This window comes from Oryza glaberrima, chromosome 2 (assembly GCF_000147395.1).
Source record: "Oryza glaberrima chromosome 2, OglaRS2, whole genome shotgun sequence".
NCBI lineage: Eukaryota > Viridiplantae > Streptophyta > Magnoliopsida > Poales > Poaceae > Oryza > Oryza glaberrima.
In genome coordinates, this window is record NC_068327.1 from 17844461 (window position 1) to 17865650 (window position 21190).

Here is a 21190-nt window from a genome sequence, read left to right on the forward strand (position 1 = left end):
GAGATCTTCATCGACTTTGAGAGTAACTTTTAATTCGGCAAAAAGTTTTGGGCTTTTGGCTTTCCCTGCCATTCAGCCCCCTCCCCCCCCCCCCCCCCCACCCCACACACACACACACACCCCACACACAGACACCCCCGGTTGGTTTGTTTAGTCTTGTTCTATCCTACATCCTTCACAGTTTCGTTGGCCATAAGCTGTTTTGTTACCCGAGGCACCTAGAATTTAGCCAAATTGACCTGGACTCAAAAAACTTAATCAGATACTATTTCATTGTTGTCACTAACATATCATCCATTCTTGGCCCTGCTAGGTACCTTTATTTTTGCCACATCAGAACACACATAGAAAAGCAGATTAGCTAGCTAAAGAAAGAACCAATGCACGATATATGACAGATCGCTGCAAAGCAATTTTTCTGCAAAAGGAGGAGAAGAGAAGAAAAGCTATACACAGCAAATAGAGCATTACAGCTACATCTCATCCTTCTGACCCTTTTGCTTTACTCACCAGATCACTCCCTCGTGCTGAAACATTATCTTCTTCTTCAGTGATCATCTGCACTTGTACCCAAAGGCCAGCTATATCAATCAAAATTCAGTGAGCACATACATATATATTTACAAAGCCACGAGCACTTGCACTGCATGTCCATATATAATGCATATCTAGCAAGCACATCTATAGGAGTATATCAATTATATTAGCTATGGCGGTGGACTGGGGTCCGGTGGTGGTGGCGGTGATACTGTTCATCCTGCTGTCGCCGGGGCTTCTGTTCCAGGTGCCGGCGAGGACGAGGGTGGTGGAGTTCGGCAACATGTGCACCAGCGGCGTCTCCGTCCTCGTCCACGCCGTCTTCTTCTTCGTTCTCTTCACCGTCCTCGTCGTCGCCATTGGCATCCACGTCCGTGCCGGCTAGCCGTAGCTCCGATCGATCTGATGCATGTACGTACGTGCGTTAATTTACCTCACCTGCATGTAGTATTGTAGTGCACATAGTACATAGGAGAACTGGAGGAGGTGTCATATGCACATAGTACTCTAATAAGACTGTTGCCACTGAAAGTAATAGGAGAACTGGAGGAGGTGTCATATGCACATAGCACCTATATCATATTGTAATCGTACGTTTAATCGATCCGTACAGTACATTTCATCTTTATTGCAAGCTACTAGCTTTTTGCAGATTAATATATGCATATATGCTTCCTTTTCATTGAGGCGCCCGGACGACACCATTTACAGGCTGTGTGATTCCACAGGAGGGTCTATAGTTGATCAAGGTTACATGCTAGAGTATCTCCAGTTCATATATATATATAAGATCTCATATATGCTCTGATTCGAAGACATGCATGATGTTTGCACAAATTGCGCATAAAGTTTGTAATATCTGTCTATTAGACTACTATAGTATAACTTTTATAGAGCAACAAAAAGGAAACATATAGCTCATAAATAACATTCATATTGCAACATGGATCCAAATTATAACGAGGTAGATTATACTAAAGAAGAGTATGCGTAGAAATGCAATTTAGTATAACATCCAAAAAAAATTTACACCTTATAGAAAATGAGTCCATGTCTAAAATATTACCATTTATTCGAATTATAAAGGTATTATAAGACACCTATGCCTATATGGTGTATACAAAATTGAATGCCCAGCTGTTTGATTTTTATACGATTTTCCGAATGCAATCTCCACTGTTCTAAACTTTTGGTAGATTATGAATTATGGATAAAACTGAATTTTTGACAATTACTCAAGAGCACAAATGAAAAAAAAAGAATAAATATTAAAAAGTTAAATATTCAAAATACTTTTAAAAAGTTTTTTAAAGAAATATTAATGAAGAAAGTTTTTGCAAAATTCTTAGTATTTACAAGCTCGAGAAGCGTGACACGATAATCCATAACATTTATGAATAAAACTAAAACAATAATAGGGTGTGTGGAGATTATAGGAACTAGATAGCCACACAGTCTATACCCTACTGAGGTGGGTCGGATCCTTTATATGTAATACGGTAGGTGTTAGAGATTGCTTCTCCTACAATGGGAAAGAGAGACCGGTCTATTGCCACGATTTTTTTGGTGGCAACAAATCATTTTCCTAGTAGTGACCCTCCCCCCCCCCCCCCCCCCTCCTTTAGAGATTCGTCCAAGGGGCGAGAGATCGAATTTAAGATCATGTGAACACTCAAAAAATATACAGGTTTAGACCATTCGGAAACGTAATACCCTACTCCTATGTTAAGCACTATGTGGATGCAAGAGGCTTACAGTGTTAGTTCTTTTTAGGGTTTTCTTCTCCTTCAAATAGTCAAAAAGTCATTTCTAATTGGCATGACCCCTCCTTTTATAAAAAGGGGTGTGTCTACATTGCCGCTAACATCTCGGGAAAACCCATGCTATGTCTTATCATTGCTCCCTCTAACATCTTTGAATTAATGAGAGAATTATGGTGTGTGGTTGTTTTTACTATGCCCCGGGATCCCTAGTCAGAAGGCCCCGGGATAGCTGAGTCTTGCTTCTCTCGCCACGTGATCGTGAAACAAGTGGCCGAAGCCATTTCACGTTAGAGTCACCGCCGTTATCCTCCCTTGGTGGTGAAGTTATAAATCTTCCTGCCTGACTATGACACGTTGCCTCATCCCTGTAGCTTTGAGCAACGCGACATTGCCAGTATTTTTAGGCCTCGCCACCTCTTGGTTGCATGCGAGCGAGCTGTAATCTTGATCTATAATTTTCTGGGCACCGCACTGCAATTGGTATAGTGATGTTGCCCTCGGACTGATCGCTAGCCCCACCGCTCTACCCAAACTACCGACGGCACCTACAACTTTTGGGCCCGGGGGTAATACTAGCGGAGATTTCCACGAGGAGCCCGAGGCAATAATCCCCGGCGACCCCCTGTCCGAAACCTCACCTGTACATCATTTTTAACTTGAATGCTCTAACCATCTCAACCTCTCATAGTACTACTTGTATATATGTGCCTCGTATTATTTATATTTAGTTATTTCACATAGATTAAAATTCCGATAAGTATCTCTATAGAGATTGAAATGTCTCAAGAAAATGCTATTATATATCATGCATATTTTAGAAGATAAATTTAACAAAATATACTAAAAGTGTCTGCAGATTAAAAGTATTTTAGACAATATTTAAAGTGCATCTGAAAATATCTCTACACTTTAGAACTCCAGATTTTAGAGGAGTGCCGCTACATGAGATTTTTATTGTAGTAGTGCTACTGCTATCATGTGGCAGAATAAACTGTAAGCAAAGCTTCGATATATATGTCCATAGAGATTTTAAAAGGCCAATGTTATAGAAAAACTACTATGAAGAAAGTCCAAAAACAAATCTAAAAATAAATTTTAAAATTCAAAATTACACAGTGGTTTATAAGATGAAACACAAACAATAGGAGATTTGTTCTAGAGTGTGCATCATAGTTGTGTTGCGGTCTGTTGGAGAATTTGATATCCCAAAGTGGCATGATTTGTTCATGCTATCTTGGTTTTTTTTTTCTCAATCTTTATCGTGTGCATCCTAGTAGATGCGTAGAGACCAGTGTGATTTTATTACTTATTTAGTTCGTCATATATTACTCCCTATATTAATGTGGGCAATGCTAAAAAGTCTTACATTATGAAACGGAGAAAGTATCTGACAATTACAGAATTAATGTCATAAATATAATAAAACAAATATAAGGATACTGCATTTATGACACGAAATGCATATTTTTTAAGTTCAGTTATTAGAAAATTATGTTTTACAATGGAGGAGTATCCCGTTGTAAAATGTACATAAATATATGACAACGCGAAATATTTCGTATGTATTTATTATTTCCTTTTTGAAAAAAGAAATGGTGCAGTTGTTGAGATACGGTGCCTTCGTAACGTAGTGAATATTCCGTGTTCGAGTGTCGCTCGACGCTGGTTTCGCATCGGGGATTACCATAGTCCATAGTTTCTGATGCTACGCGGGGTTCACTATTCCGATGAAAAGCGGTCGAATTTCGTGGAAAATCGAGGTTTTAACGTAGCTCAAAAGTAAAAGCTGTCTGAAATTTCAATGGATTTCATTCAAATTCAAATTTGAATTGATAAAAAAGAAAAGAAAATCCAATAAAATCCTATAAATAGTATGATATTCATAGAACTTACTCCCTCTGTTACTAAATATTTGACGCCGTTGACTTTTTAAATATGTTTGACTGTTCGTTTTATTTAAAAAATTTAAGTAATTATTAATTCTTTTCCTATCATTTAATTCATTGTTAAATATACTTATATGTATACATATAGTTTTACATATTTCACAAAAGTTTTCGAATAAGACGAACGGTTAAACATGTGCTAAAAAAGTTAATGGTTCAAATATTTAGAAACAGAGGGAGTATTTGGGTATAAATTTTTCAATTGGTGTATTCCGTGTATTTCTTGAACTTTACAGTAAGAAAGAGAAGTGATTTAAAAAAAGGGAAAACACTTTCCCGAGACGAATTCCATGTATTAGGCCCACTTAATACTTAGCCTAGATAATAGAATAAAGAGGGGATGTGGTCCTGCATCTGATTTCGCTCGGAATTTCACCAAAGCCGACTGGTTTCGCAAGTGTATCGGTAAACTTAAGGAATTTATATTCAAATTTTGGTTTATGAAATTTGTTCAAAATCTACCAGCTTTCCACTGGATTTCGCTAAAACCGTCGTACCACCGGAGCCCAGAACATAAGGTCATCTCGAAATCATAAACCCTGATGCTATGCCTCACGTGTATAGATATGGAATAATGGATAGGGTGGCATGAATCCTGTTGATAACTTTGGTTATTTCTCTCACCCAGGTACAGTATCCATCACATATGAAGCCTGAGGACGACTTTGGTTATTTCTCTCACCCAGGTACAGCATCCATCACGATGATCACATATGAAGCCTGTCGACGACTTTGGTTATTTCTCTCACCCACGTGCAGTCTATGGATATATCACTACCAGAAAACTCATCTTTTATCCTAGTCCTCAAAACACAAATTTATCGGATGTATTAAGAACCGGTACTAAAGATGTTTTAGTACCCGTTCTAAAAAAAGTCCAGGTCTCTAAAAATATTTTTAGTCCCGATTAATGTTACCAATCGGTACTAAAGATGCGTTTTTAGTATCGATTGGTGTTGGACTAAATATATTTTTAGCACCAGTTGGTACACTAAAGATGTCTTCAGGGTTAGTTAAAAAAAACATCTCTATCTAAGTTAGATGTGTATAGTAGGTAAGATAGTATACGCAATCTCTCATCCCACATTTCTTTTAGCTTTAGTATATATCTTTAGGATCGAGATCTTTAGTCTCGGTTTTCTTGTCTCGGTTATTATAATCAATAATAAAGGAGGTTACAAACCGGTAATATAGAGCCGTTCTCTAGCAGTGTATGTCTGGCTCTGGCCGGTAATAACAGAGCCGCTCTTTAGCAGTGTGTATACCGGCTCTGGCTTGAGTGCAGAGGTGCGTGTGGGTGCTTTGAGTTTGTACGCGAGTTTAGAAGCTAACAGCTTATACAGGTACTCCTATGCTTGAAGGGTTGACGCATAAAAAATAATGAAGTAGTGATAAATAAACATTTTTTTGAAAGGGTAACAATAAAGGACCTGTAGTTCGGCTGCAATACTTGCTGCAGCTGCTGCCGTAGCCATTAAGGACCTCATTATTTTCGCTTATACATATACTTATCAGTTAACTTTTAAATTTTCAATCTTAAATTTAAAGCTGTTTTTGAGGGGTTTTTTTTACGTATATGTTAGGTTTATAATTAGGATGGGATTTTTTTTTACGGAGGGTATGCTGAAGGAGTTGACGCATAATAAAAATGAAGTAGTGATAAATAAATAGTTTATGAAAGGATAACAATATATAAACATGAAGAGAATTTGAGGAGAGACGTGGTGTCCAGATAATTACGCTAGCAACGGCTCTTTTAGGCCATTCCTAACCCAATGATTAGGATGATGTCCATAGTATTAAATAAGCTGTCACCTAGAATGAAAAATGATGTGGCAAGTGAATAAATAAGAAAAGAGAAGGAAACCATATCTTGCATGAGACATGGTTTCTACAAAACATCCAAGACATCATGTAAGATAAAAATCATTAAATTGAAATATAGAATAGTAGTGTTTGTATTGGAAGAGTAGTGTCTAGTACTAGTTTCTTGATAATGTAGAGTTTATGAAAACTATATCTACTGTCATGGGTTGGGAATTGCATTATGCACACCGCTCGAGAGCACAAGAGACGCAGCTAAGCACGTGGCCCCAGCCCCACACGCCCACGCGCACGGAACGGCAGGCGCACCGCCCCCGTGCACTCTGGAAACGAAGAGCGATCGATCTCACAAATACTAGTGAAATAGATGAGGACACCCACAACCGCTTCCCCCGCACCGCACGGACGCCATGCTTCGCGCGACTCCTTGTCTCACTCGCCTCGCGTCGGCCACAGCAACAGGCAGGCTGGTCCACGCCGTCGGCGGCTTGGCTTTTACCGATCGCTACGCTTTGCGAGCGCATTTCGTCGGGGGCCCGCGTACGTGCGGCGTCCCGTTCCATCCGCATCAAAAGCAAGCCGGTGGAGGCGTGTTCCTGACCTTTCCCCATCTCTCTTCTTCCTCTCCCGTTGTTGTGTCCTCCTCTCCACTTCACTGTGTTGCCTGCCGCCGCGATCTCTGCGAGGAGGAGGAGGAGGAGATGGCGGACTGGGCGCCGGTGGTGGTGGGGGTGGTGCTGTTCGTGCTGCTCTCGCCGGGGCTGCTGGTGGAGCTCCCCGGCACGCACCGCCACGTCGACTTCGGCAGCTTCCGCACCAACGGCAAGGCCATCTTCGTCCACACCCTCATCTTCTTCGCCGCCTTCGCCATCCTCACCCTCGCCCTCCACCTCCACATCTACACTGGCTAGTCACCTAGTACTCTTTTCCAATTTCCACCCATCTCTCTTCTTCTCTCCTCCCTTCAATTTCATGACTTCGTCTCTCTCCTACTCCTATGCATACTAATTACTTAATTTCTAGCTAGCTGCACTGTGTAACAAGGGAAATATTACTGCAACTGTACTATGCTAGCCCGCTACTGAGTACAGAAAACTGTAAGTCGATTGAGCTCTTCTGTTGAATCTAGCTAGCGAAGAATGTCAAATTCTTGTTGCTGCATACTGTTCCTGCCTCTTCCTTTGCTTGTTCTTAGTTTCTACCCATCATGTGCATCCATCGAGTATCGTCCCGGCCTCTGTTACACATGCTCGTTTGTTAGTGTGCGCAGGGGAGCCAATGCATTTTTGTCAGCAGATCAGTATACCTACTACGTAAACCACGGTTGCTTCAACATATTGAAGTTCATTGCAGAATTTCGTCGCCTTTTCTGGATTCTGAACATGTTGTTAGTCCGTTCGGTCATATATGCTTATGCTCTTGATCGATCGATCGTTTTCTGACAAGGAACCGAGGGATCAGCTGGTAGCTTTTTCTTCGGAACCTTATACTCTATTGGGATAAGGAGAAGACCACGTGACAGCGAGAAATCAATCGATCGATCTGCCTTCGTCTCCTGCTACTTGTAAGCTGGACTAGCACCCGGACGAAATCGATACGTTACTATAGCGTGTACGGTTAATCACCTATGAATTGTCTTTGATTTTTTACTCCCGAATGAGAAATTGTGCCCTATTTTAAGTAATTTATAATATCTAATAATAACTTTATGATAGTTTTTTTTAAGATAAATCTACGGATTCCATTTTCTAACAAAGCATTTGAATAATTAATAACAGTTCAGTTTTTCAATAGTTTGTAGGATTTATCCCAGAAGTCAAATATGTTCGGTACTTTACTTTGTCATCTTTTATTTCCTCGTTTTTACTTTAAAAAATCCTTTCAAAGTCTGTATGTGTTATCTAGATTTCTAAACTCTTAAAATACATTCTAAAATACATTTTGGGTGCCTGAACTTATTTTAGATGTTATATATACGTCTAAACGAGGTTCAATTTATTCTATGTGTTGACGTGACATGCCATAAGGGCATTTACGTGTTGGTTTGACCCACATATCAATCATATAAAAAAATAAATTAAAACAGAGAGGAAAATGTTTTTAATTTTAAAAAATAAAATTTAGAATGTGAGGAGAAAATGATGTTTTTAATTTTTCCATATATTGCTGATATGTGGGTCTTACTGACACGTCGACGTTATCGTGACATGCCACGTCAGCGTTAGCGCAAGGAGCGAGTTGAAGTTTGTTTGGACCTATAAGACAACAGGACATGTTTGAATATTCGAAAGTATCATTTTAGAGTTCAAGGACTTACCCCCTCCATCCCCATTAAACCTAATCCTAACAAAGAATCTGGACACACGTGTGTTCAGATTTGTTGCTAGGATTGGATTCTTTTTGGGACGGAGTAATATATGATATGTCCATACAATTTTTTAAATTGTCCGTGCACTTCCTTCAATCCCTATATTAATCATTTTTGTTAACTTTTTAGCTAATACTTAATTATCTTTTTCTTTCACGCGCTAATAAGTTATTGGCTGTTCAACCAGTAAATAAAATAGGAATATTTATATCGCCTTTGTTTAAATATTGAAAGTAAGCTATAATATGGTGTGGTGGTATTATAGTTATTCAGAACGAACGAATACTATAAGGGCATCCACAATGTGGTGTAAAAGTAGTCCATAAACAATAGAGTGCAACTAGTCCATATAGAAAAAATAGCAAAAGATACCCATATGCATATGGACTACCCATATGGAATAAATTATATTATCTATCTCTACTCCTCTCTCTCTTCTCCTAATGATACCTTGTATCTATACATTGTGGACATTGCCATAGGGATAAACTATTTATGTGGGTCCCATCTATATGGATCACTTTGCTATATACATTGGTGATGCCCTAAGGTGTATTGGGGAGAGAAGGTTGAGAACATCTCTTTCACACACGGAAAACGGGGTGACTCATAAGTACATGATTAAAAATAGTATTTTTTTCCCATTGATCATGATATTATAGGAAAGCATCAAGACTAAGAAAAATCAATAACTCTTTCGTACTTGGTAATAAATTTAATGCGTGCACCATTCCCATTATTTTTTAGCCAATAACAAACGAAGACATTACATGTTCGTTGTAAATGTTGTGTGCATGGATGTATGCTATCTCATGCATAAATAACAAATAGTCCTAGTGAATTGAATATTAATATGATGGTCATTTAAAAATAACCTAACAAACATATAATAATCGATTATGAACTGAGGGAGTATTGGCTATAAAAAAGTTTAGATTAACATTATCTTTTAAAAACAATTTTCTTATAGAATTTTTTTTAAGAAAAACATGTTTTTTTTCAGTTCGGGAAGCTTGCGGCTGAAAAATGAGGGAGTAAAACTTAAGAACACGCTATGATGGAAAGTTATATGTATATAAGAAACGAAAATGATCAGACTTGCATTGAATCTGTTTATTTTATATTTGAGGATGGTAGGAGTATTTTAGACATATTGGTTGGTGGGATGTTATGGGTTGGATTGGAACGAATCTATTTTTTTAAGGTGTTTGTTTTGGGGACAGATGAGATGAAATGACCCTAAAAAGAAATATACCCTCTAGATCTAGGTTAGCTTTATCCCTTAAAAATTGGCATACTGTCGACGGGATACCCGTGGACTGTATTCTAAGGGTATTGGGGTACGTTGATACGAAGATCTATACGATACGACATCAAGCACATAGAAGACAAGGATTATACTGGTTCAGGCCTCTCGTAAGATAATAGCCATAATCCAGTTTATATGATATTACGAAGAAAACCGCAGTACAGTAGAGAACAATAGAATTCCAAGATTACCGACAAAATCTTTGCCGAGAACTCCTCGATGAGATCTATCAGTAAATCGGCTTCAAGTCCTCTGGATTGCTTCTGCTATGGTGGGTGTCTTGCGATAAGATTTGATGATCTGTACCCCCAAGGGGACATGTATTTATAGTGCAGATTACCTTAGTCTCCAAGTAAGACTCGGGAACAACGGACCACATACGGTACAACAACTTCCTTATCTCCTCCGAGTAGGACTCTAGCACTTTCTATTCGTAGAGATTATTTCCTTAAGAACTCATCGATTTCCTTTACTTAGAAGGATTATTTCCGTATATTTAGGATATACCGTATTCGTATATCTCATGACTCCAAGGATAAAGGGAATGCCGTATTCTAACCCTGACATATACCAATGGAACTAAATTTTTCTCTTTCATTGACACGTGGACCATATATTCCAACCCTATTTTTTTTTTACCATTTCAACCCTTGTCCCAAGCACATAGACAGAGCTATCCCTATAATGAACCTGATCTGATCCCAAACCAAACACACAGAATGTGTTAGTTCAGTTTCTCTTCAATTTTTTTTTGGCAAAAACCACCACATAAAACACACACTGATTTTTCATTACAACTAAAAATAGAATGGGTATTTATAATAAAATAATTTGTGAGATAGAATGTCAAACTTCAAAGGGCGTAAGTACTTCGGAGGATTTCAAGGAGAAAAATCCTTTGAATGTCTTTAAAACAAATGATTGAAATTTATCTTATCCTATGAAAATCCTATAAATTTTGAAGAAAATTTTTTTCAACCTCTGAAAAAAATTCTTTTGAGGCTATCTTTTTATCATATGATTCCTATGTTTTTACTGCTGTCCAGTCAAATGGTAATTACATTATTTTTTCCTTGTTTTACAATACACTTTTTGTTACCTATATTTCTATTAAAATATTGTGTTTTTTCTATTCCCTCAATTTTTTCATCCGGCAATTGAAAAGGGCTATAATTTCTTTTTTCTAAAAAAAATACTGGTTTGGACAAGTCTCCGCTCGACTCTCGAGCACCAGCACGTGGCGCGCACGTGGCCAGCCAAGTCCCGTACGGCTGCCACGCGTCCCGCATGCGAGGCGCTTCTCCGTCGACCGACCGCGACGCCGGCCACTGCCAAACCTCCAATCTTGGATTCCCCCCACCACCACCTGACCACCACGCTCTCGTCCCCGTCGCCGTCAGCCGCCCGCCGCACTCGTTTCCAGCGATCACCGCGCGAGACGCGTCGTGAAGAATCTCCCGGGGGATCCATGACGGCGACGTTGAATCAGTCACACTGATTCCATCCAATCAGAGGAGGCGCTCGCTGGTCGGTCTATGCTGCTGTTGATCGAATTAGGCCCCAACTTCGTCGTCTTCCCTTCTTCATCATCACTCTGTCTTGTGAATTGGATCCATGGATCCGGAGACGGCGGCGTTCGTCGGGCGAGATATCGATGCCGCCACCAATGGTGGTGAGGTAGTTGAGGAGAGGAGGAGGGAGGTTGAGCTGGTGCAGGAAGCCATCCGTGAGCTCCTGGAGGAGAAGAGGATGAGGGGGGAGCGGCAGCGGCGGCGGCAGGGTGGAGATGGTGGGGGCGAGGAGGTTCGGCGGGATCATGAGGAGGAAGAACACGATATCCTCTCCTCGTTGCTCTCCAAGGTATGCACTCATTTCCCATTCTGCACGTACTCTGATTGATGCACAGAAAATTCATCGATCGAATGCATTTCTTATAGTATGTACGCAATCCAATGATGTTTATATATGGTTATGGATACACTAGTTTTAGGACGTTAGTTACAGAATTGCAGACATACGCAACAATTGTTCATGCAATCATGCTGAAATAACTTTCATTCAGAAGTTGTAGAATAGACAGAGACAGGCAACCGAATGTCAGAATGGTGTTTCCTTAGCTCCTGCCTTTGCATCTTGAAATTGGAAATGAACATACCTAGCTCTGCAATTACCTGCTGTAACCTACATTTGTTTTCATCCTTTCTTGATGAGAGATTGATAATGCTGAAGCCTGAAATCGAGCCTGAATGAACATTAAGTTTCTTGCCACAGGTGGATGCGCTGCAAAATGATGCCGCTTTGGACCAAGCGAAACCCAATTGCTCCCATCCTAATTCTGAAATTAGCAAGGAGGTCAAGCTAGGCGACATAGCGAAAGACCTGAACAAAATCAAGAGGCAGAACATGATCACCCACATCCTACTCGGCACGGTCATCGTCATGACTGCCGTCTGGCAATTCAACGAGGTGTCGTTCCTCCTCGCCGTGAAGAGAAAGCTTAGCAATCCTTTCAAGTCCTTGGGGGACTTGATCAAGAGTTCGCTGAAGGGGAGAGGGAAGCCGATGATCGAGGCGCCACCGCTGCCTCCAGTCGGCGTCCCGGATGTTACCCGGAATGATTTGCCATTGCTACTCATCAGCAACGGCAATGGCAACAATGATGACTGAGAATTAGTGAGATAGTTATGCCCACAAAGGTATGAAAGGGCAACTCCTCAATGGAAAATTGGAAATGCTGTTTGTTGGTTTCTTTATTTGTTGCAGACTTTTATGTTGATCTTGGTATCAAGTGGAAATGTGCACCTTTTTAAGGATTGAAAGCAAGTGCACGTTTCTTCACTTGTTGTAAAGATATTTAAATTTTTTGTTATTAAGCAGTTAGTTTGTCAACTTTAAATAGCTTAATCATCTCAGGCTCTCAGCCACAATTGGTTGTCCTGTCCGGGACTGACGTTCCGTGAGTTTGCTGTTTTCAAGTAAGATGCAATGACAACTGAAAACTTGCTCGGTCCTCTGAACTGTTCTTCTTTTGCTCAACGGCCATAAAACAGAGAACTCCAAGCTCCGTCCCAATATGTAGAAATAGCTAAATTTTGAGGCGGGGTTAGTAGATTATAGTCGATACATGCAGAAATTGCAGATACTATACGCGGTGTTCAGTTAACCCGCTGTGTGGCTACTGACAAGCAAGTCAATGGGATTATGCGAACCTTCCGATTCCCGCAGGCCCAAGAAATCTACTGGGATTCAGGAAGGAGCATACAGTTGATGCGTGGTAATACACCGATTTAAACATGTCACTAGGGTGAGCGTTCCGTTTCTTCGGTTCAATTGGATCGGGTTTTTCAGGTTGCCTGGAATTCGGTTTTCGTAAAATATTAACCGAAGAAAGTTCTAAAAATATATCAACCAAGTAAAATAAACCGAAGAAGATCGGTTTGGTTTTATCGGGGTTCAGTTTTTACTGAGAAAGATCTATGCCGCACGGTCGACTTTCCGCGAGTATGCACGGCCTTTGCTTGATTTGGAGTGAGGGAACATGATTTAGTGGATCTGTTAGCTGTCATGTATTTTTTGCATGAAAAAGTATATATGGAAGGTCCCTCATCTTCTTATCAGATTACAAAATCGTCCCCCAACCACAAAACCAGATATATGTCATCTCTTAATTTACAAAACCGGGTCACTTTGTATCCTCAGACGGTTTGAATCCCGGTTTTATCCGACGTGGCAGCTGAGTCAGCGCGGGACCCGTGTGAGTCCCACATGTCAGGGTGACACGTCATCACCCTCTCCCCTCTCCCCCTCTTTTCTCCCTTCCTCGGTTCCTCCTCTCTCTCTCTCTCTATCTCTCTCTCACTCTTCTCTGGTAGGCCAGCCGGCCGACGGGTGGGGAGGAGGCCGACGGGGCAAGGAGGGAAAGAAGAAGGGTGGCGGCGTGAGAGAACAGAGAGCATCGCCGCGCGTGCGACCTCAGGGTTGGACTGTCGGAGAGGCCTGAGAGGCGGGAGAAGGAGGAGGGTGTCGGCGCCCGTGGCAGCGGCGGCGATGCGGGAGAAGGGGAGGGCGTCACCGCACGGGCGAGTTCGAGGATGGAGATCCCGGCAGCGGCGAGGTGAGCGACCTCCACGGCATCGCGCCTGCCGTCGACGACCCCCGCCTCCCCATCGACGACCCACGCGAGCATGCACTCGTCTTTGGCGACCCAGGCCTCGACGAACCTAGACATGGCGGGCTCACCGCCCACGACCTCCGCGCCATCGCCGACAGGGTCTCGGGCCTTGATGCTATTGGACACGACGCGTCGGCAACCTCCTTGTCCTCGAGCTCCACCACCCAACGCCCACCAACGACGCTTGCACACGACCGCTGCACGCCCTCTTATCGTCGTTCCCGCCTCGCTGCCACCTCCCCAGGCCTATCCTTGGCCGTCGTGGAGCTTCGCCAGGCTGCCGCCTCCCCGGGCCCATCCTTGGCCGTCGCAAAGCTCCGCCAAGCTGCCGCCGTGCTTTCGCGATGCTGTGGAGGTCACTTACCTTGCCACCGTTGGGGTCTCCGTCCTCGAGCTCGCCCACGCAACGACGCCCTTCCCATCTCCCGCATCGCCGCTGTCGCGGACACCAACGCCGTCCTCCTTCTCCTGCCTCCCAAGCCTCTCCGACCCCAAGCTCACACGTGCGGTGACACCCTCCCTTCTCCCGTGTCGTCATTACCGCCGCCGCCCTCCAGCTCTCCCGCCTCACCTCGCGGCCGACCTACCAGAGAAGAGTGAGAGAGAGGAGGAAGGGAGAGAAGAGGGGGGAAGAGAGGGGATGATCTGTCACTTTGACATGTGGGGCCCACGCTGACTTAGCTGCCACGCCAGACAAAATTGGGGTCAAAACCACATGACGATCCAAAGTGACCCCGCTTTATAAATTAAGGGATGACATATATCTGGGTTTGTGCTTGGGGATGATTTTGTAATACGAATGGCACCGCGCTGATGGACGCCCGCAGCGCCGTCTTGTAACGGTGTCTCGCCCCATCCAGCGACAGAGGCCACATGGATGGAAAGAATAGTTGGCAAAAACAAATTTTCCTGGGCTTGTCAGCCCAAGAAAATTCAGCCCAATTAAGGCTTGTTTGGAACAAGGAGCCTTGAGGATTTTTGCAAGAGACACGAATTTGAACTGACTTCTGTATGATTCATGTGTAAGACACCGAGGCTGGTAAAATGGGAGCACAATCTATGATCAATCAAACAGAGTTGAATCCTGCAGACTCGCAGATGTTCTGAACAACTGTTTGCATCGCACTAGCTACCGTACGACATTTCTACTTTCTCACTTGCATCAAGTACTCTGAACCTAGACAACAACAGCCCCTGCATCAGCCACTGCATTCCTTTCAGCCCTGATGATCCTGGTGATTCCCACTAGATCTCTCTTTCAGCCTGCTTCACTGCAGTCATGGTTCCACTGCAATTGCAGTTAGTAGTGGCCATTTCTAAGAATGATTTTTTTTTGTGTAAGGTCTCGGAATTCGGTCGTAACAAGATGGAGGAACATTCATGCAATCTACTGTGAAAACAAAGCCCTGGAGAAGTATGAATATGATACATTTTCTTAAATTGGACTGTGATGACACCAAACTAAACGAACTCCAGTCTGACAGATTTAGTATTAAGTAAACTTTGCATTGCTCAGCTCAAGTAAACTTGCATTGCATGGCTCCTAGTCCCAGCAGCTCAGATGCTACTCCTGCTTCAAGTTGCTAAACCATTAAATTGCATCAGCTAGTGCAAGATCAGCTTCTGGGTGTTTCAGCATTCAGATCCTGAGAAAGAAGCTCTCAACTGCTGCCTATCCAACTCACATTGCATTCTGCTCTCTGCATATCTGGAACGGCCTGCTCACTAATATCTTCCAACTCATTTAGGACGATCCACATGCAGACTACTTGTAGTTGCGTACGACTCCAAAGAAATGGAAGTTGGAACCTGGAACACCAAATTGCAGTTGATCTTTCTTCAGATCGAAGGGTCTATGAGAACAAAACATTCAGCTGCTCAACACAAAGACCTAATGCAATTGCCAAGATATACTCCAGAATGGATCACTCCACAGCTCTGCCGCTCAGTGCTCATCAGTTCCAGGTTTCCAGCCACAAGTGCTCTTTCTTGAGCAACTTGCTAACACCATTGCAGCTTAGCAGTTAGCAGCTTATTAGCATGTTTCTGATCATACATAATGAGACATGCATCTTCTACTCTCCTTGAAGTGACAGTGCTTTGTTGTGATATCATGATATGGCCAATGCTAATGACCTTTGTTAACCACAACTGCAATAACAACAACTAGAGAAGCAGTACTAGCAACAGTGTCAGTGTTTTAGCTGCAATAGCTATACAATTTTTTCAGCTGGCACAGTACAGAAACGCTAAAAGTTGTGTGTGTGTGTGGTCAGTGATGATGATGTAGAAGAGGAGTGCGTGTACTTAAAAGAGGTGTGAGACATGAAGGTGGGTCCCACAGTGTGCAAAAAGTTGCTCAAACGCATACACGTACACAGGCACAGGGGCAGGCATCCAGCAACAGCAACAATAAAAAAGAATTTTAATACTACTAAGGGTTAAGAGAGACTTTTCCTGTACTATGATGTGAAAACCTAAATTTGCCCCTGGGGTTCGGTTAAGCCAACCACAACAGTGGGTTACCCACTGAGACGAGGTTTACTGAAATACCCCCGGAATAAAGTGCCAGATAAACGTATAAACTAAATGTTCATACACGTATAGACAGGGTGGTTTTTTAGTGGGCCCACAAGGGGTATTTCTGACCTTCTCGCATATGGGTGACCTATGTTAACATCAAAATTCCAGCCATGATTAGGACAGGGAAAAGCTGAAGTTGAGTTTAAATCGGTACCCAGGTTATTAATTTGCTTCAGTAATGGTGCTCTTTATTAGGGCATGAAAATGACAGAAAAGCCCCTGTGTTTGTGCTAACTATGGTTAAGTTTGGGCAGACATGAAAATTAATTTTTGGCATCAAATGAGGGGTGCATCGAAACAGGTTGGAATTTTTTTTAATACACAACACATGGTCTACTTTTTTTTCCTACCACTAGTAGCCCAAATTTTCATTTTGAGTTTGTCTACAAGTTTGAGGGAAAAAGTTCCTGTTTTATAAGCCTTCAAATAAAATTTAGGGAAAAATACAATGTTATGGAGACGGAGGAGGAGAAAAGATATATTGGTGATTAGAGGGTACGGCTGCGCACGTAAAAACGGACAGAAGGAATGATGGTGGTTTATGGAGAAAGAACGGTGATGGCAGTGTGTAGAGCGGCAACCGGTTGTTGTTGATAATCTGAGGAGGAGTATGCTGATGGCATAATTCTCAACCAAATTAATTATGGCCTTGTGCTTTTCTCCAATAAAAAGTTGGATAAACTTTTGTATACTCGTTGGCATGCTTTTTAAACTGATAAACGGTGTGTTTCGTGCGAAAATTTTCTATACGAAAGTTATTCTAAAATATAAGATCAATCCATTTTTCTAGTTTGTAATAATTAAAACTCAATTAATCACACGTTATTACCACCTCGTTTTACGTGAAACACTTAATCTTCATTTTCAGGAATTCAAACACCACCTGTATGTTTTTCTGTGTGTAGATAAATATATATACCCAGTCATCGTTAGGAAGTAGTAATAGCTACTGTAGTTTCAATGTAAAAAAAGAAAAATGGGATAAAGGTGCAGTAGCCGAGTATCTTCCCCTTCCCCCCTGCGTAAAAGAAAATCTCCCGTCTCGTCGTCTCCTCCGCTCCCTGCGGCAAGACGAGCCGCGGCTGAACAGGGGAGGGGCGCCGATCTCCATCTGGCGAGCAGAGCAGCGGAGGGGATCCTGGTGAGCATCCACATCCTCTCTCTAATTCATCTCTCTCCCCCACCGGGAGTAGTTTTTGGTCTGGAATTTTTGCTTGCGTTCGTTAACCCTAGCTTCTCTTTCTAGTCTAGATCTGTGGTGGAAGAAGCTCTTCTCTTAATTTCAGAGTATACAAGTAACAGTTTGTTGTTTGTTCCCCCCCAAAAAGTTTGGGGGGTTCAACTGAACCCACCCTCCATGTCCCAAGTTGGATCCGCCCCTGCAATCTTTGCTCCTGCTCAGGACCAACTGATTGCTGATCGATTGCGGAGGTGAGGATGGACGTGGAGCTGAATTCCCGTGCGATGATGGATGAAGCTCTCAAAGCAAAGGATGCGGCTGAGAGGAAGTTCCACGCGCGTGATGTCAAGGGGGCACGGAGGTCCGCAATCAAGGCGCAGAACCTGTGCCCGTCGCTTGACGGCATTTCCCAGATGGTCTCTACGCTTGAGGTTCTGCTTGCTTCCGAATCGAAGATTGACGGCGAGAACGATTGGTACCGGATCCTGTCTCTCAGTACCTCTGCTGATGAGGAGGAGGTAAAGAAGCAGTACAGAAAGCTAGCTCTCCAGCTGCACCCTGACAAGAACAAGTCGGTTGGTGCCGAGGGGGCCTTTAAGCTTATCTCCGAGGCGTGGGCCGTGTTGACTGATAAGAGCAGGAAGATGCAATATGATCAGAAGAGAAAGGATCATCCTGTCACTAATGGGGCCAATGGTTTGTATACTTATGATAAGAAAGCTCATAAGCGGGCTAGAAAGAATGCTGCGGCTTCTGCGGCCGCAGCAGCTGCAGCTGCTGCTGCTGCAGCAGCAGAGGCTACTACCCGTCCCGTGGGACTTGATACATTTTGGACATCATGCAATCGCTGTCGGATGCAGTATGAGTACTTGAGAATTTACCTGAATCACAACCTTCTGTGCCCAAACTGTCACCATGCATTTATGGCTGTGGAGACTGGATATCCTTGCAGTGGAACCAGTTCCTCGTTCTCCTGGTCAACCAAGCAGCAGCAGCAGAACCACAAGCACTCATATAGCTCAGCAAGCAGAACCTCTGGTGTTCCAGGAACGGGACATGGCGTATACCAACAGGAGAACACTTACGAGACCTACAACAACCAAAGTTTCCAATGGAATCAGTACTCCAAGACAAATAGTTCTGCTGGTACAAATGCTTATAGTAGTACTGCCTCAGAGAAACCAAAAAGAAAACATGAGGAGAGCTATATATATAATTATTCTTCAAGTGGCAATGAGTTTGGGCAGGAGAGACCTACATCAGGACGCTGGCGATTTTCAAAAAGGAGGCAGAATATTAATAATGGATATGTTTCTGTTGATTGTAATGGAGATAACAAGGAAACTGTGGCTGCAACTGCAGGAACAACTGTGCTTGCTGATGTTGGAAGGGTTAATGGTACTTCCGTGGAGAAATTCAGATCAGCAGTAAGTGGAAGAAGAGCTAATGTCATGAGGGAGATCTTCCAACTTGACACCCGAGGTCTTCTTATTGAGAAAGCCAAGGCAGCAATCCGTGAAAAATTACAAGATTTGAATATTTCAGCAACAAGACATATTGCAGCCAAAGGGAAAGCAGAAAGAAAAAATCACGTGGACCACGATGTAAAGGGGAATGGCATCCTCCCTCATAATCCAAGCCATAAATTCAAGATATGTAACTCAAAAGGTGCTGATGTTGAAAATCCTGCAACTGATGAGAATAATCTGGAACAGAAGCGTGTGCCTGTGTCAATTGATGTCCCAGATCCGGACTTCTATGATTTTGATAAAGATCGCACAGAAAGAACTTTTGACAATGATCAGGTGTGGGCTACATATGACAGCGAAGATGGCATGCCTCGTCTATATGCGATGGTGCAGAAAGTTATTTCAAGGAAGCCTTTCAGGATCCGGATGAGTTTTCTTAATTCCAAGTCCAATATTGAACTGTCACCAATTAACTGGGTTGCCTCGGGTTTCTCAAAGACGTGTGGTGATTTCAGGGTTGGAAGATACCAGATTTTTGAAACAGTTAACATCTTCTCCCACAGAGTTAGCTGGAGCAAAGGCCCCCGAGGAATTATCAAGATTGTTCCCAAGAAAGGTGATACCTGGGCTTTGTACCGAAACTGGTCTTCTGATTGGAACGAGCTTACACCTGATGATGTGATATACAAGTATGAGATAGTAGAAGTGATTGATGATTTCACTGATGAGCAAGGTGTGACTGTCATTCCATTGCTGAAAGTTGCCGGTTTCAAAGCGGTCTTCCATAGGCGCACAGACTCTGATGTGGTTAGAAGGATACCGAAGGAAGAGCTTTTCCGCTTCTCACATAGGGTTCCTTCTCGACTGCTCACTGGGGAAGAAGGCAATAATGCTCCAAAAGGTTGCCATGAATTAGACCCTGCTGCTACTCCAGTTGACCTTCTTAAGGTTATCACTGAGGTCAAGGAAGTTGCCACGACAGAAATTTCTGAATAGTACCCATCAACCTGGATGCCTAAAAATGCCATGCCAAAAATGCACTAACTGGGTGATGATCAGCATTATTTGGCTCTTAGCTCTATCATGTGATCTAACTTCTAGCTGATGACTTGGACTATGTTACCAGGGTAAACAGCTAATGTTGAAAACTCCTGACCATTAATTTTTTAAGGCTTTTCTATGTTTAATTTTATTTTAATACGGTATCGCATAGAGGAAAATATAACCAGGGTGCCAATTGTGATGATGAGGCCAGTTGCCAAAGGCATGGCAATCCTCATTGCTTGCTAAGAGGTGTCACTCTTCCTTACTCTGTAAGGTACGGTAGTTCTGCATACGAGCTTACTAGACAGCTGCTGGGCTTCTCACTGTATCCAGTCTGTAATCTGTACTCATTTACTTAATATGTTGTATTTCCTTAATCCATAATATTCTTAGCTATACCTTTTCAAGTTCAGTGATTGTTGAACACTGGGGAGTGATTCTGAATGTTAATCCCATATGTAGTTGTGGTACTGGTACCCTAATTATTTGCTCCATGTCTCAACACATTCGTCTGCACATGTTGTCGAATGTCGATTGTGAACTGAAAGGATGATCTGGGATCTGTGTCTAATTTTTTAGTTATACTTTCTGTTGCCGTTAGCAGAAACATACATTTTATTCATTTGTAAGCATTGCTTACTCTTTTTCACAAAAAAAGAAATCCAGGTATGCATGTATTGCTATCAGAAATACTGGTGATGCTGTAGAGAGCCAGACTAGCTGACATTTTGTCCATTTCTAAGCGTTTCTTACTTTTCTGCCCATTTATTTTCACAAAATCGGGGTTCGTAAATTTATGTATTCTTACCTGGAGGGAGCGCTACGGACTGGAGTAATTCTTTTTGTATATACTCCATATATCTTTCCAGAAATGCTCCGATTGTTAACACTCGGTGCAATGCTGGTTTTCACGCTAGCACAGCACTCATATATTATTTACTGTGTAGTGTCATTCCAGATGAATTTGTTTGGATGTATAATTTGCGTTATCTTATT

At 42.4% G+C, this 21190-nt stretch overlaps 3 protein-coding genes across 4 annotated transcripts; all 3 read left to right on the forward strand.

Annotated features, from left to right (window-relative positions):
- Positions 1–638: 638 nt before the first annotated feature.
- LOC127762151 (uncharacterized) lies at positions 639–7233 on the forward strand. Its single transcript, XM_052286539.1, has 3 exons — positions 639–911; positions 5487–5503; positions 6769–7233. The coding sequence occupies exons 1-3, from the start codon at positions 710–712 to the stop codon at positions 6979–6981; spliced, it is 432 nt and encodes a 143-aa protein (XP_052142499.1). The 5' UTR covers positions 639–709; the 3' UTR covers positions 6982–7233.
- Positions 7234–10934: 3701 nt separating this feature from the next.
- Positions 10935–12749, forward strand: LOC127762149 (uncharacterized). The gene is made up of 2 exons (XM_052286537.1): positions 10935–11607; positions 12019–12749. The coding sequence occupies exons 1-2, from the start codon at positions 11362–11364 to the stop codon at positions 12412–12414; spliced, it is 642 nt and encodes a 213-aa protein (XP_052142497.1). The 5' UTR covers positions 10935–11361; the 3' UTR covers positions 12415–12749.
- A 4731-nt stretch (positions 12750–17480) lies between these two features.
- LOC127762146 (uncharacterized) lies at positions 17481–20682 on the forward strand. Of its 2 annotated transcripts, none has more exons than XM_052286530.1 (2): positions 17481–17642; positions 17748–20682. In XM_052286530.1, exon 2 carries the CDS (start codon positions 17939–17941, stop codon positions 20144–20146), a length of 2208 nt encoding a protein of 735 aa, XP_052142490.1. In that variant the 5' UTR covers positions 17481–17642; positions 17748–17938; the 3' UTR covers positions 20147–20682. The 2 variants fall into 2 exon arrangements, with proteins under 2 accessions (XP_052142490.1, XP_052142491.1); XM_052286531.1 differs by having other exon boundaries at positions 17487–17642; positions 17753–20682.
- Positions 20683–21190: the final 508 nt, after the last annotated feature.

What these genes read in the sequence shown, in the direction of transcription:
- LOC127762151 (XM_052286539.1), top strand. Translation starts at nt 710, where the DNA reads ATGGCGGTGGACTGGGGTCCGGTGGTGGTGGCGGTGATACTGTTCATC.
- LOC127762149 (XM_052286537.1), top strand. Translation starts at nt 11,362, where the DNA reads ATGGATCCGGAGACGGCGGCGTTCGTCGGGCGAGATATCGATGCCGCC. An exon ending in TCTCCTCGTTGCTCTCCAAG is followed by an intron (nt 11,608 to 12,018) that starts GTATGCACTCAT and finishes TTCTTGCCACAG; the next exon opens with GTGGATGCGCTGCAAAATGA.
- LOC127762146 (XM_052286530.1), top strand. Translation starts at nt 17,939, where the DNA reads ATGGACGTGGAGCTGAATTCCCGTGCGATGATGGATGAAGCTCTCAAA.